Consider the following 13,067-nt stretch of genomic DNA (forward strand, 5'->3'; position numbering starts at 1 on the left):
CGCGCATCCTCACGAGAGCATTTACGCACGCACAGCGTTTACACTGTAAGCGACGCGAAAAAGCTAAACTCGTCCGGCTAAACTGGGCACGCGAATCTGTACAGCTAAGCCACCATTGTGGACAGAGAAACACATTTAGTCTTATTCGATGTATAATATTTTATTAAAAGTGTTGAAAAGTGTGAGAGAGTGTCGTTGAACGTACAGAGATTGTTTTAAAATAAAATATAACAATCATGAATATATTTAAAAAAAAAAAAAAAAAAAAAAAAAAAAAACGACTTTACATTATTTTTTACTAAAAACGTCTATAACTAAACATTCTTTACGACCCTCGTGTATGTGTATTACGTATGTATAAAAATTTTAAAATGCATGGAGAGCATGAAGTGCGTTTGAGTGTCTGTGCACATTTAAGGATTCTGCTTTCACACAGTGTACCTTTTTGTAAACTGAATTTAGTTTTGTAATATAATTTTAATTATTTTAATAAAGGAAACCAACAAAATGTGTGTCAGTTAATCATTTTATCTGACTGGTTACAAATTAAATGGGTCAGCAATTAAACTTAACTAAATATTTTAGAAGCATTTTGGTAGACTTTTTCAAATTTCTCAGCATTGTTTTCTTATAAAGGTCAATATATCACCTAATGTCTTCATGATGTTCAATAGTTTGTATATAAATACAAACAAATAAGTTACAGCTAGCATAACAGAAAACTCACCTTAAGCTTTTATGTTTTTGCATAACTAACAGTTTTTCCAAAGGGTTTACAGATCACCCAGATCATGCTACATTCCATTACTAGGAGACAAAACTTTGACTGAAATTCAACACAATTAATTATGCTTCAGCAGTTGTCACATATTTAGGTAAAGCGTAAATGATCTATTTTCTCTTCCCTAAAAATGTATAGGCTAACTTAAATGCTTTGTGTAACGTCCCAGCTGTATAACGGCTTGATACTCCTGACTACTGTTTAACCTATATTCTTTTTCTATTGCATTTTGTTTAATGCACTTGCCAATAATTAAAAGATACTGAGAACCACTGAGAATACCCTGCCACCTAGTGTTCAAAAAACAAATGGCACAAATGCAAAATATAAATCTATTTATTTTTCTGATTCACTTCATCAAAAATGTTGCATATTACATTAGTCATGATTAAAGATTATAGAGGTACCAAAATCAACAAGTAAAAATAATCAAGGTTGGTAAAGCCAGCTTTACTAGTCTTCCAGTATATAGTTGGGATTCACCACCAAGAACGGATCCTCCTCCATGACGGGCTCATCTCCATCCTCACTGATCTTTTTCAGCCCTGTTTTAGTCAGCTCTATGATGATATGATCCTTAAAAAGAAAGAGGCACTTTACACAGCTTCAGTTCAAGTAAACAACGCATTGTCAAGCTGAAGACTAATAAAACAGTGATAAAGAGTGATAATGCATACTGACATAATGGATGAGTCTGTACAGCACTCTTTCAATGAGGTTCTTCTTAGCGACGAGTTCAGCTTCTGAATCAATTTCACTCTCCATTTCTTTCAGGTACCAGTTAATGAGTTCACTTTTCTTCAGAGAGGACTCCTCATCCACTAAACGAGAAAGTTGGTGGTTTGGGTCACTTTTTAAGAATTGCACAGTAATGCATGGTTTACATAGCAAAGAATGACAGGCTGACCTACAATGTTAACCTGTTAATAATATTATTATAGTTATTATTATTATTATTATTATTATTATTAATAATAATATTATTATTAATAATAATATTATTATTATTATTATTATTATTATTAAGTAATGACAGAGAAATAAACAGTTATAATCATTGTCTATTGCACATCAAACCTCAATGGGAAAACAAAATGAACAAAAGAAACAATTATTTGGGGAATCAGGACTTGCGTTGTTCCATCTTTTGCATGTGCAGCACCAGCAGGTTGGAGACCCTCTTGTACTCTGCAAATGACATTCTGATAGCAGGTTTGGCTACCGCCGGCTTCTCCTGCTTTTCCGGCTCATCAGTGTCCATAGCCTCCACCGGATGACCGTTCACGTCACCTCCATTTTGACCTTCTGTCTCTTTACCAAACAGCTCATTCTGATCTGTGGAAGCACAACTGAAATCAGTCATTTCATTTTAGAAGTTCCTACTACACCGCATGACCTCTTATGTTAGATTTTATTGATGACATTGCTGAACATGATGAAATAACTGGTAATGATTGTTAAATGGATGGAAGTGATACATTCGTAACAAAATAGAGTGGCAAAAGGTATTTGCAAGTGGCATTTGCAAACAGCTTATTTTCTTACTGTTAGAGCAGAGAGTCATTATATTGGAGATATTTGACAAATGGTCCCTATTTCACAAAAAGGAAATGAATAGTATAAAAGATAGCCATCTCACCATTCACATTGTTATCATCCTGCTCCTGGTCAAAATTGATGTCGGGTGAGTCGACACGAATGATGGACTTATTTAGGAGTCTAAACGCTTCTTTCACATGTTTGGGTTGAACCTTACCAAAGAAAGAGAAAGATGACACATTTCAAACTCTACATAAGCAGTGTCTGATGCACATCAGTGTATGTAGAAGCAGTTTATGGGAAGAGCGCTGAAAAGTCAAGTCACATTTATTTTTATAGCGCTTTGTACAATACAGATTGTTTCAAAGCAGCTTTACAGTGATAAACAGGAAAATGACTCAATGGAAACAATTCAATTCTGCTGTAAAGCAGCTTTAAAAAAAAACAAAAAACAAACAAACAAACAAAAACAGTCCTTATTCTGTTAAAATCAGTTTAGTGTTGATTCAGTTCAGTTCAATAACTGTAAATGTAATCAACTATGAAATTAATACTTAATACTGAGCCTTGCGGTACTCCATACTGAACTTGTGATAGATATGAAACCTCTTCATTTACTGCTATAAACTGATACAATTGAACCATGCCAATGCAATTCCACTAATGCCAAAGTAATTTGAGCCTATTCAAAAGAAAGTTGTGGTCGATAATATCAAACGCAGCACTATTAGTCCAGTAACACTAAAAGTCATTTGTGACTCTAATGAGAGCAATCCTGACTGACCTCATCTGAGCAGTACAGTCTGGCCATGGCCTCAGACAGACGCAACATGCTCTCCAGCTGCCTCACTGTGATCCGCCAGGCTGACTTGGTGGTTCCTCCTCCATCCCGCTGCCGCAGACGCTTGTACTGGTCCACAACGAACTCCTGAGCCTCTGAGGTTATCTACAGATGAGGTTAATCACTCAAATATGAAAGATAAATAATACAATTAAAAGGAACAGTTTAACCAAAAATTGTCATTTTAATGTAATTCCAAAGCTTTATGACTTTCTTCAAATTGTCTAGCTCAAAAAAAAAAAAAAAAAAATTGATAAAAAGATTTGAGATCTACAGTGAAAGACTAGATTTCATTGAATGGCAACTTGAATAACGTAGTGTCTTGCCTTTGGTTGAAACTGGCGGGCGAACAGTATGTATCTCTGGATTTCATCAGTACTGTAAACTCTTTCTACAGACTCAACATTCCTGGCATGAAGATCTACAATCCGACGGGCGATGGCGTAGTCTGTAACCTAGCAGAAGAAAAATAAAAATAAAAAACAGCATGTGTCATTTTTGAAGTACTTTACACAATTTTGGGGGTCGGTAAGTTTTTTTAATGTTTGCGAAAGATGTCTCTTATGCTCAACAAGGCTGCATTTATTTGATCAAAAATACAGTAAATATTGTGGCAATATTGAGAGGAGGGAGAGGGGAGAAGAAAAAAAAAAAAAAAAAAAAACCCAAAAAGAACTTTTCTATTCGAATAGAATTTAAAATATAATTTATTCCCCTGATGCAAAGCTGAATTTTCAGCATCATTACTCCAGTCTTCAATGTCATATGATCCTTCAGAAATCATTTTAAAATGCTGATTTGCGGCTCAAGAAACATTTCTGATTATCAATGTTGAAAGCAGTTGTGCTGATTAATATTTTGTCGAAGCAATGATACGTTTTTCAGGATTCTTTGAAAAGAACAGCATTTATTTGAAATAGAAATCTTTTGTAATATTATATTATTATGTCTTTACTGTCACTTTTGATCAATTTAGTGCATCCTTGCTGAATGTAAAGAAAAATTATTTAATCTCAAAATCTTGTTATTAACAGCAGTGTACATCTAACATAAGAAAAGATATGTTATCTGACCTCATTGCATTCATCCACCAGTATGAAGAAAAGATCAAATCTGGACATGATAGGTGCCGACATGTTGACGTTCTGTTTCAGAGACTTGGCACGGTTATATCTGCCATCTATGGGGTTGGCAGCAGCCAGGATGGATGTGCGAGCATTCAGAGTGGCCTTGAACACAGAAAGGGTTAGATAAGGTGGATTACAGATTAAACGGACAATGCTTTTCGACAACAGACATGCCCAACAGAGGAACGCACACCTTAACGCCCGCCTTTGTGATGGAGATGGTCTGCTGCTCCATGGCTTCATGGATTGCCACCTGGTCCTTAAGGTCCATCTTATCAAATTCATCAATACAACAAACCCCCTATAAACACGACATTAAATAGTATTAGATTTTCTGAAGAGTTCTGAAGACTCTTTCTGGGAGGTTGTCTGATCATTGCTATAGAGCGCTGCAGGGATGATGTATTTTTGAAGGCCAAAACCTAGAAACGAACGAGCGTTTTATAACTTCAGGTTCAATCATCCTGAAGTCAATGAGTTTTTGGTTAAATGCCTGAAATAAGGTCTCAATATATTTTCACAGGTTTTATTCAACAACATAAAATACATCAGTAAAACCCTCTTGTGCTTTTTTTTTTTTTAAAGCATTTACTTGTCTTGAAAAAGGTTGTTGTTAACAAGTTGGCTAAATGGGACTATAGAGGTTGTTGGGGACATTAAACATCACACTGAACAGGTAAACTCATCTACTCACTAGTCCTCTTTCGCAGCCTCACTGTGTTTGTAATTGCACTCTAGCAAACTATTCTAACTCAAACTTTCAGAGAAAATGTCTAAATAAAGCCTGAAAGTTTTGGAAGCTTAATGGTGGTGATGTTGAAGTCATGTGACGTTTGTTTATAGCATACGTTTAGCTTTTACTTCTGGTGATTGTATATAGGCAACAATTCATAAAAGCTGTGATAATTTGTGAAGATTATCATGATGAACAAAACTTAAGAATCATAAGCTTTTGTTGGTGTCAGAGCTTATTTTCTACAATAATCTAAAAGCCAAATGTAAAAATCATATTGGGTTTTTGACGAGTGAACCAGGGTGATGCCAACTTCCGGGTTGGCCAACAAAAACACGTCATCACTGCAGCGCTTTATTCTGCCAAGATGTTAGAGGTGGTTGCTTACTGGTCAAAACAGCCATCCTCCAAGTATAAGCAATAGGAATTAATTTAAAATGGGCAAATATACATTATCAGCCAACATGAGGGCTCCTGCTTCAATGACAAACTCATGCGACTCCTCGTCTTTGACCACAGCAGCAGTCAGACCGGCGGCACTGCTGGCTTTACCACTGGTGTACACTGCTCTGGGGGCAAAATCCTCCACATGCCTGAGGGAAAAAACACAAATACATCCCCCCCATCCAGCCATTAGATACTCCAATGTATTTTAGGTTTAAACGGTCAGAGAAAGTGCTTCTCACACATCATATTTACTTGAGGAACTGGCTCTTAGATGTACTCGGGTCTCCAACTATACACACGTTGATGTCACCACGTAAAGACGTCCCCTCCATGGTCGTTTTGGCAACACCACCAAATAACATCAGCAGAATCCCACGTTTAATTTCATCATTACCTGCAAAAACCAAAAATGATTATTAATCAAGCTGTCTAGCAGATGGCAGTTCAACAGAAAGACATGAAGAAACTGGCGATAACTCTTTTAAAAAAAAAAAAAAAAAAAAAAAAAAGGTAGTAGAAGTGAGCAAGGAAATCAAGTTAACTAACTCAAGTTAATACTAATTGCCTCAACCTCTTAATATCTTTCCTTTTCAACTTATTTTTAATGTAAGAGTAGGTATGGCCATTTGTAACCATCATCCACTTACAGTTATTTTAGCTGTACAAAAATTCGTTATGCTGCAAACTGGTATTTGTTATCATACTTTAATTTATAACGTAATCATGAACACTGGTTTGCAGCACATCCTGTTCTAGTGTTTACTGCACTTTATTTACCTATAGTTGCCAATGAATCAGAAGTCTCGCACACTCACAGAAAATACCTTACAACTTAGTTGCAAAAAAGGTGAATACAACATCCTATAACCAATGAACAACACTGATCATTGAGAAATGACCGGCAAGCACCGTGAATGGTGGGGAAGAGACTTGTGCAGAGGTTGTGATAGAGATTCTTGTCTTGGCTCATTTCAAACACTTTCTCCCATTCCTGCACGGTCATCTGGTTCTTCACGCTCTCAGCTGTCTGATCCTCCTGACGAAGCTCCTTCCCTCCAAACTAAAAACATTGCAATAACAAACACGGAATCTATCACAAAACTGACAAGTGGTATACAGTAGATGGAAGGTTTAAAGAAAACAAGAAAAATATTAATATGGCTGCCAAAGTTAAAGAAATGTGACAAATTTGCGAAAAACTAAATCTGAAAATAAAGTCTGAGTAAATAATTTTGGGTAACAGAACTCAGTATGTTTTCAGGGTGTCGTGTTATCAGGTGAAAAGTTATACTAGTCCTAGTAAAGTTCTTCAGCAACGAGTATTTTTGCCAAATTTTACATATTGCTAATGATGAAATATTTTATCCATCCTATAGAAAACAATTGTAGAATTAGTCTGCTTACTATAAAAGCTAGAACTGTTTTGAGGCCTCTTGGCCTATGTGACTATAAGGGTCAGATGTGGCTGAGAAGTTAACTTAGCCACTAAGCATATTTTGTTGGTAATTTTCCACCAGACAACAGGTGGCTGTGAAATGAATAAGACCATTATTAAGGGTGTCACATGAAGGCTTCTTGCCTCCGGGGAGTGTTGACTGTTTTGATACAATGTTTCATTTGGCCAATGGGAAAAGGGTTGACCATCAATTGGCAGAAGGCCCATAAGAGATAAAGTCAAAAGATGTAGACTAGTTGGCAGTCGGCAACTCTTACAAAGAGAATTATCTCTTGCATAAGCAACACCTGCAGTTTAATTGGAAAAGTGACTGGTAAAAATGTTGGGGAGTACTTGGGAGACTCCAGGAAGAGAAAGGGAGGAGAGCACCTGTAAATGAGATCATGGAAGAGAATTGTATGGGTGGATCTTACACTGTTTTAACAGATAAGAAAAATGTATAAAAACTGTGCCCTTGCAAGAGATTCAGATGTGGAGCTGGCATCTCACTTTGTTGCTTGTCAATAACTCCTGGGACCTGGAACTTCGACTCAGAGTTTTTCTTTGAGACCAGAACTGAAGGGACACGGAGACATCAAATTTGCCACAACACTAACTTTAGCATACTTTTTGACCATGGTAAAGTGCGTCCACGCTCCTGACATCTTTACCTGTTGTAGCTTATCCAAATTATGTGCAGCAAATAGACACGGTTTCTGTCATTGTATTTTGGAAAATGTATTTTATTAGCTATTTTTGCTGAACATTTCCGGTAGCTGAAATTTTTGTGCATCACTATATAATGACCTTAAATTAATGACATTAGGGCTGTAGCAGGTGGACTGCTGTGGACTAGTGAGAATTGTTTTACATTTTTCTTTTAATTCACTAGATGCCCTTGACTTTTAAATAAAATGAAAATAAAATATATATTTTTTTTTAATTTAAGCTAAATGTGGGATGTATAATGTTAATCCCAAAAATTCAGAACTAATGGGTTTTTTTTTAAATCAGTTGGCAGCAAACATTTTAAAAAGGCAATATGCACAAATGAGCCAAAACATTATGACCAGCCACAGGTAAAGAGAATATCGTTTATCCATTCCTAACAAGGCCACATATTAAGGTCTGGGTAGATTAGATGGTAAGCAGACAATCAATTCAACCAAATGGGCAGGAATAAATCTGAGCGACTTTGACAAGGGCTAGATTGTTATGGCAAGGCGACAGAGTCAGAGTATCTCTGAAACGCCAAGGCTTGTGGATTGCTCCCAGGTCAGCAGTGGTGAATTTACAACCAGTGGTCCGAGGAGGGACAAATCACAAACCAGTGACAGGGTGTTGGGTGCCCATGGCTCATTGATGCCAACGAAGGCTATCCCGTCTGGTCCAAGCCAATAGAAGGTCTACTGTGGCACAAGTCACTCAAAATTTTAATGATGGTTATGGGAGGAATGAGTCACAACACACAATTCAGTGTGATGTTCTGGGCAATGTTCTGCTGGAATGGGTGCAGCCATTCATGTACATGTAAATTTGACACGTGCCACCTACCTAAACATTCAGGTACACCCCTTCATGACAATGGTGTTCACTGGTGGAAGTGGCCTCTTTAAACAGGACAATGCACCCTTTCACACTGCACACATTGTTCAGGAATGGTTTGAAGAACATGATGAAGAGTTCAAGGTGTTACCCTGGCCTCCAAATTCCCCAGATCTCAATCCAACTGAGCATCTGTGAGATGTGCTGGACCAACATGTTCAATCCACAGCAGCTCCACCTCACAATCTACAGGACTTGAAGGATCTGCTGCTATTGTCTTGGTTCCAGATACCACAGGACCACTTCAGCGATCTTGTAGAGGCCATGCCTCAGCGGGTGAGCGCTGTTCTGGCAACAGCATATTAGGCAGGTGGTCATAATGTTTTGGCTCATTGGTGTATACAAAGCAACGCATATCTGCTACAATGTGTGTCTTACCCGTGGGTTAGTTGGGGCCACATGGTTAGCCAGGAAGGCCAGTCTGTAGGAGAGTTCTCTGACACCCAAAGCCTTCAGCCCCTGAATGCCATCGGCCTCAAAGCCCTCCTTCCCCGTCACCCTGCTGCTGGTTTCTGCTCGTGTGCCTATAAAGATAAGAAATATTCCAACATGATTGAAAATACTACATGTGGGCAAATGGCTTCCCTTTTGTTTTGGTTTTTTCATACAGTAAAGACAGACCCATCAATTTTAGACATACTCTACACATTTTATAAAATCTGTATTGCATTAATAAAAAAAAAAATAGAACAGAACCAGCGAGTGCCATGGCGGACACATCAGGCACAACAATCAGTGTGCCGGTGAAGTCACAGCGATCTCCTGCTTGTGCGGTTTCCACGGCCTCCGCCCTCAGAATCACCTCCACACTGCGGGGAATGGAGCCTCTCGGCAGCTCTGCCTGCGTCTCCTGGATGCGCACCTGAAGAAGTCAAGCAGGTTCAGGATAAACTACCCATACATCAACATACAGCACACCAGCCCATTTAGAACAATTAGATAGTCAATGAAGATTATAATGTACCATTCAATATTTACACAGACAAAATTACATGTGAAAAGGCTAATGAAATGAATACTTGCAAATATGGCATATGAGAATTTGTCTAGAAAATTAAACTGAACTTTAACTATTTAACTCCTTCCCCACCAGTGTTTTTGAAAAAGTTGCCAGAATTTGATCATTTTCTTACAAAATCTTCATAGCCCCCAGAATATTTTGTTGGTTGAATATCTAAACATGCAATATATCGAAATATACCCTCTGCTTTTAACCTTTTAAAAGCAATATTTTGAGCAAAAAGCTGCGAAAATCGCATTTTGTCAAAGACTACTTCTGGATCGGATTCAGAATGATAATCAAAACATAGATGGAGTAGATCGAGTCCATCAACACCCCAAAGCTTCAGTCCTGTAGCTCATCCTGGGTCAACATCTCATTCAGTAACGTTAGACAGTTTTGATTTATATGCTGTTTAATGTTGATGATCGCGTTATTTTACATATGCATCTGCTTACATATGCTATCGCTTGTTTCTGCTTCTTCTTCGCCTGTGTTTTGATCAGGAGATTCAGTACTCTTTCAGAAAATGCGTAATGGCGTCCCGTACTGTGCATATAGCAATTTAAATTCGCATAAAGTGCTACTGACGTTTTTTGATCAGCAACTCAGTGGTTGGAAATTTTTAGATATACTAAAGGTTGATTAACAAAATATTTAAACTATTTAAAGTCACCATGAAATCAAAATGGAAAATTCTTTGCAGTTATTATAAATGATTTATCTGTACAAATTTTTTTTTTTAAATCACGTGCCCTCGTAATTTTTAAACAAAATAACTTCCCTCCCTCTCACAGTGACATCTCTTCTCTGATTACATTTTTACTGGGGCGAGGGTGGGGCAACCTGTCACTCACATGAGATCAACCAATATCAAACCACAACCACCCAATCAATTCCCCATGGACAAAATCAAGTCCCACCCTACATTTTTCTTTTTCGAGAAGCCATTTCATTTGGATATACATTAGAATATTCGCAACTTCCGTTTCATGCTGGTGTTGTGCCGAATTCCTACCCTCGCCAAATTATTACCCACCTAGTATTGGTAGGTTTAGTATTAGGGGTGGGGTTAGGATAAGGCAATAAGGTGGCGACTTCAAAGAGGGGGGTAATAATTTGGCAGGGAGTAGAAAATTTGGCAACACTACCAGCTTTAAGGAAACACATCATGCATGTAAATAAATATGCTTTGTGCCCTGTAAAATAAAACAACAATTATTAGCAACATCACTTAAGGAAAATGTAAAATTAGGAGACTATGAAACATGGCATCCTGCTGGATTTGCTTTAAGAGCAAAACCTCATTCAAAGAAAACGGCCACTAAAAGCTGCTAACTTCAATTTTTTTTATTAACACGTTATAATTAATTAAAAGTTTTCATTCTTTTATTTTGGATGTTTTCTGAAAGTTTGGTAGCTGTAACTGCAAACTGTAGGAAAGAGTCAAAACAGCCCTTATTCTTACTTTCTGGAAGTCAACAAAGCGTGACTTGTTGGTGTCGAGCATGAAGCGGCGGCGGTTGGCACACACAGGGTTCTTGCAGATAGTCGGCTGTGTGTATTTGAACTGCTGCTCCACATCTTTGATGACAGACTGACAGTCTAGACAGAGAAAGGTGCCGCTGACCAGCTCTGGATGAACGGGGTGGGTTCGCACCACCTGACCACTGATGCGTAACAGAGTGCCGATGCGGGCGGTGGAGAGCTCACGGATCCTGGAAAGCACAGAGCGAGTGACGTTACTCACTTCACATGCAAAGAGGTTAGCCAATAATAACAGAAGCAATTTACAGCACATACAGACATCTTCATACAGATGTATATTTTACTATATTACTGTAAGGGTCAAAAAGAGGGTGTAAAATTTAATTGAAATAAAAAAAAAAGTGCAAATGATAGAAATATATGGAACTATAAGCATGATATGAACACTTTAAAGTGGTAGGAGGGCTTTATTTAAAGGTCAAATCCTACAAAACAGAAATACTTACTTTTGCCTAGATGGAAATTCTGAAAAAGCCACATAAAACTCTTTGGATGGTGGAATATTTCCATGATCTCTGGCAAAGTGGCGAACTGCTCTGCAGAGAAACGGGTAAACCCTGAAAAAACATTAGGACAGATAATATGAGCTTAATATAAGACTGCAGCAAACTGATGACGGATTCATTCAACAAATGAACATTCCCCAATAATACAGCAATACGTTGATTTAACAAACATGGGAAAACATTTGTATTCCCAGTCAACTGAAGAATTTTTAAATATATGAAATTAAGAATGGATAAGGCAGTCTGTCTTGTAAAAACATTTGCTCCTAAAGCACACAAAGTACCATAGTACTACCATGATTATACCATGGTATATAATAATTAATAATACATGGTAATATCTGACATCACTGTTACATAGTACTGCCACATTACTTTTTTGTATAGGGTTGTTGTAAGTTATAAGTAATTTAATGCATGCATTTTTCGCATAGGCCTATCTAATGATTGTCTAATTTGCATATCAATGTTTTTTGGAGATAAATAATATTGTAATAAGACAGCTGTTGTTACTGTTCACCTGTAATATTCCTCTTGAATGGTGGTGGCGAGCTGCTGGTTGTAGTGCTCGATGTTACTGAAGCTCACGGTCAGCGTGTTTCTCTCAGGTCTGATCAGCTCTTGCGCGTCAGACAGATACAAAGCATCGCCGTTTTTATCCTGAAACCTGATCAAGTAGACACGTTTTATAAGTTAAGTTAATTTAGCTCTTCATATAAAAGTACTGCAACCAAATACACTCACTCTTCCAAGAACTCCAGAAATAACTTCTGACACTTCTCGGACAGCTCATCGCGCACTTGCACGCCCGCGGGCGCAGCTTCAGGTCCGGGCTCCATCAGGCACGCGCTCAGCTGACACACACCTGTACACGGTAATGAGCCGCCCAATCATATACATGCGCCATTACGTCGACTAAACGACGTGCCATACATGGATATTCATAGCGAATATCCTTTCTGTTGTACAGACATCTGTCCTCCTACAGGGGGCGTTAGTCGGTTTCAGTAGCCTAAATCACAGTACAGATACTTAAAAAAATGTTCTCTACAGAGTACTTCCATATAACTTTTACTTTACTTTTTACTCTACTAAGCTTCATAAAAAACATTTCGTTAGTTATTTTTAACAGAAGAAATCGAAACCGCCTCCAAAACACGTCCAATTCGTGAAGAATCATTAGTTTACGCATTTCACTGAACGATTTGCGCGCGAGTCAACAACTCACTGATTCGTCGGAGCGAGTCTCCAGTTAACTCAATTAATTGGTATGATAAAATTAACAAATAATTTAAAAAAAAATGCATTTTACCTATTTTTCTACTTCTGAGATCCTTTTTTGCACCCCTTAAAAGGATTATTCTTTGCCAGCAAACATGCTGCTGAAAGACAAATGAGTTGAAGCGAGTGAGCTAACTGAATCATTCAAACACGTTTTGTAAACACAATTCATTGAAAAGTTCTGTCATTGATGTATCGCTATTTTGCTGTCCCATTCCAATGTT

The 13,067-nt window shown here is 37.7% G+C and overlaps 1 protein-coding gene across 1 annotated transcript; it reads right to left on the reverse strand.

The window, feature by feature from the left end:
* Nucleotides 1-1,099: 1,099 nt before the first annotated feature.
* mcm6l (MCM6 minichromosome maintenance deficient 6, like) lies at nucleotides 1,100-12,462 on the reverse strand. The gene is made up of 17 exons (XM_051863503.1): nucleotides 12,307-12,462; nucleotides 12,083-12,229; nucleotides 11,503-11,613; nucleotides 10,977-11,226; nucleotides 9,205-9,370; nucleotides 8,887-9,032; nucleotides 6,378-6,528; nucleotides 5,721-5,862; nucleotides 5,473-5,614; nucleotides 4,482-4,589; nucleotides 4,235-4,390; nucleotides 3,488-3,616; nucleotides 3,105-3,266; nucleotides 2,421-2,532; nucleotides 1,916-2,116; nucleotides 1,463-1,602; nucleotides 1,100-1,357 (listed from the first exon to the last, which is right to left on the reverse strand). Exons 1-17 carry the CDS (start codon nucleotides 12,399-12,401, stop codon nucleotides 1,235-1,237), a joined length of 2,481 nt encoding a protein of 826 aa, XP_051719463.1. The 5' UTR covers nucleotides 12,402-12,462; the 3' UTR covers nucleotides 1,100-1,234.
* Nucleotides 12,463-13,067: the final 605 nt, after the last annotated feature.

This window comes from Ctenopharyngodon idella, chromosome 2 (genome assembly GCF_019924925.1).
Source record: "Ctenopharyngodon idella isolate HZGC_01 chromosome 2, HZGC01, whole genome shotgun sequence".
In the NCBI taxonomy this organism is placed as follows: Eukaryota; Metazoa; Chordata; class Actinopteri; order Cypriniformes; family Xenocyprididae; genus Ctenopharyngodon; species Ctenopharyngodon idella.

What these genes read in the sequence shown, in the direction of transcription:
- mcm6l (XM_051863503.1), bottom strand. Translation starts at nt 12,401, where the DNA reads ATGGAGCCCGGACCTGAAGCTGCGCCCGCGGGCGTGCAAGTGCGCGAT. An exon ending in GAATTTCCATCTAGGCAAAA is followed by an intron (nt 11,227 to 11,502) that starts GTAAGTATTTCT and finishes TGTGCTTTCCAG; the next exon opens with GATCCGTGAGCTCTCCACCG. An exon ending in CCCTCATGTTGGCTGATAAT is followed by an intron (nt 4,590 to 5,472) that starts GTATATTTGCCC and finishes TCGTGTTTATAG; the next exon opens with GGGGTTTGTTGTATTGATGA.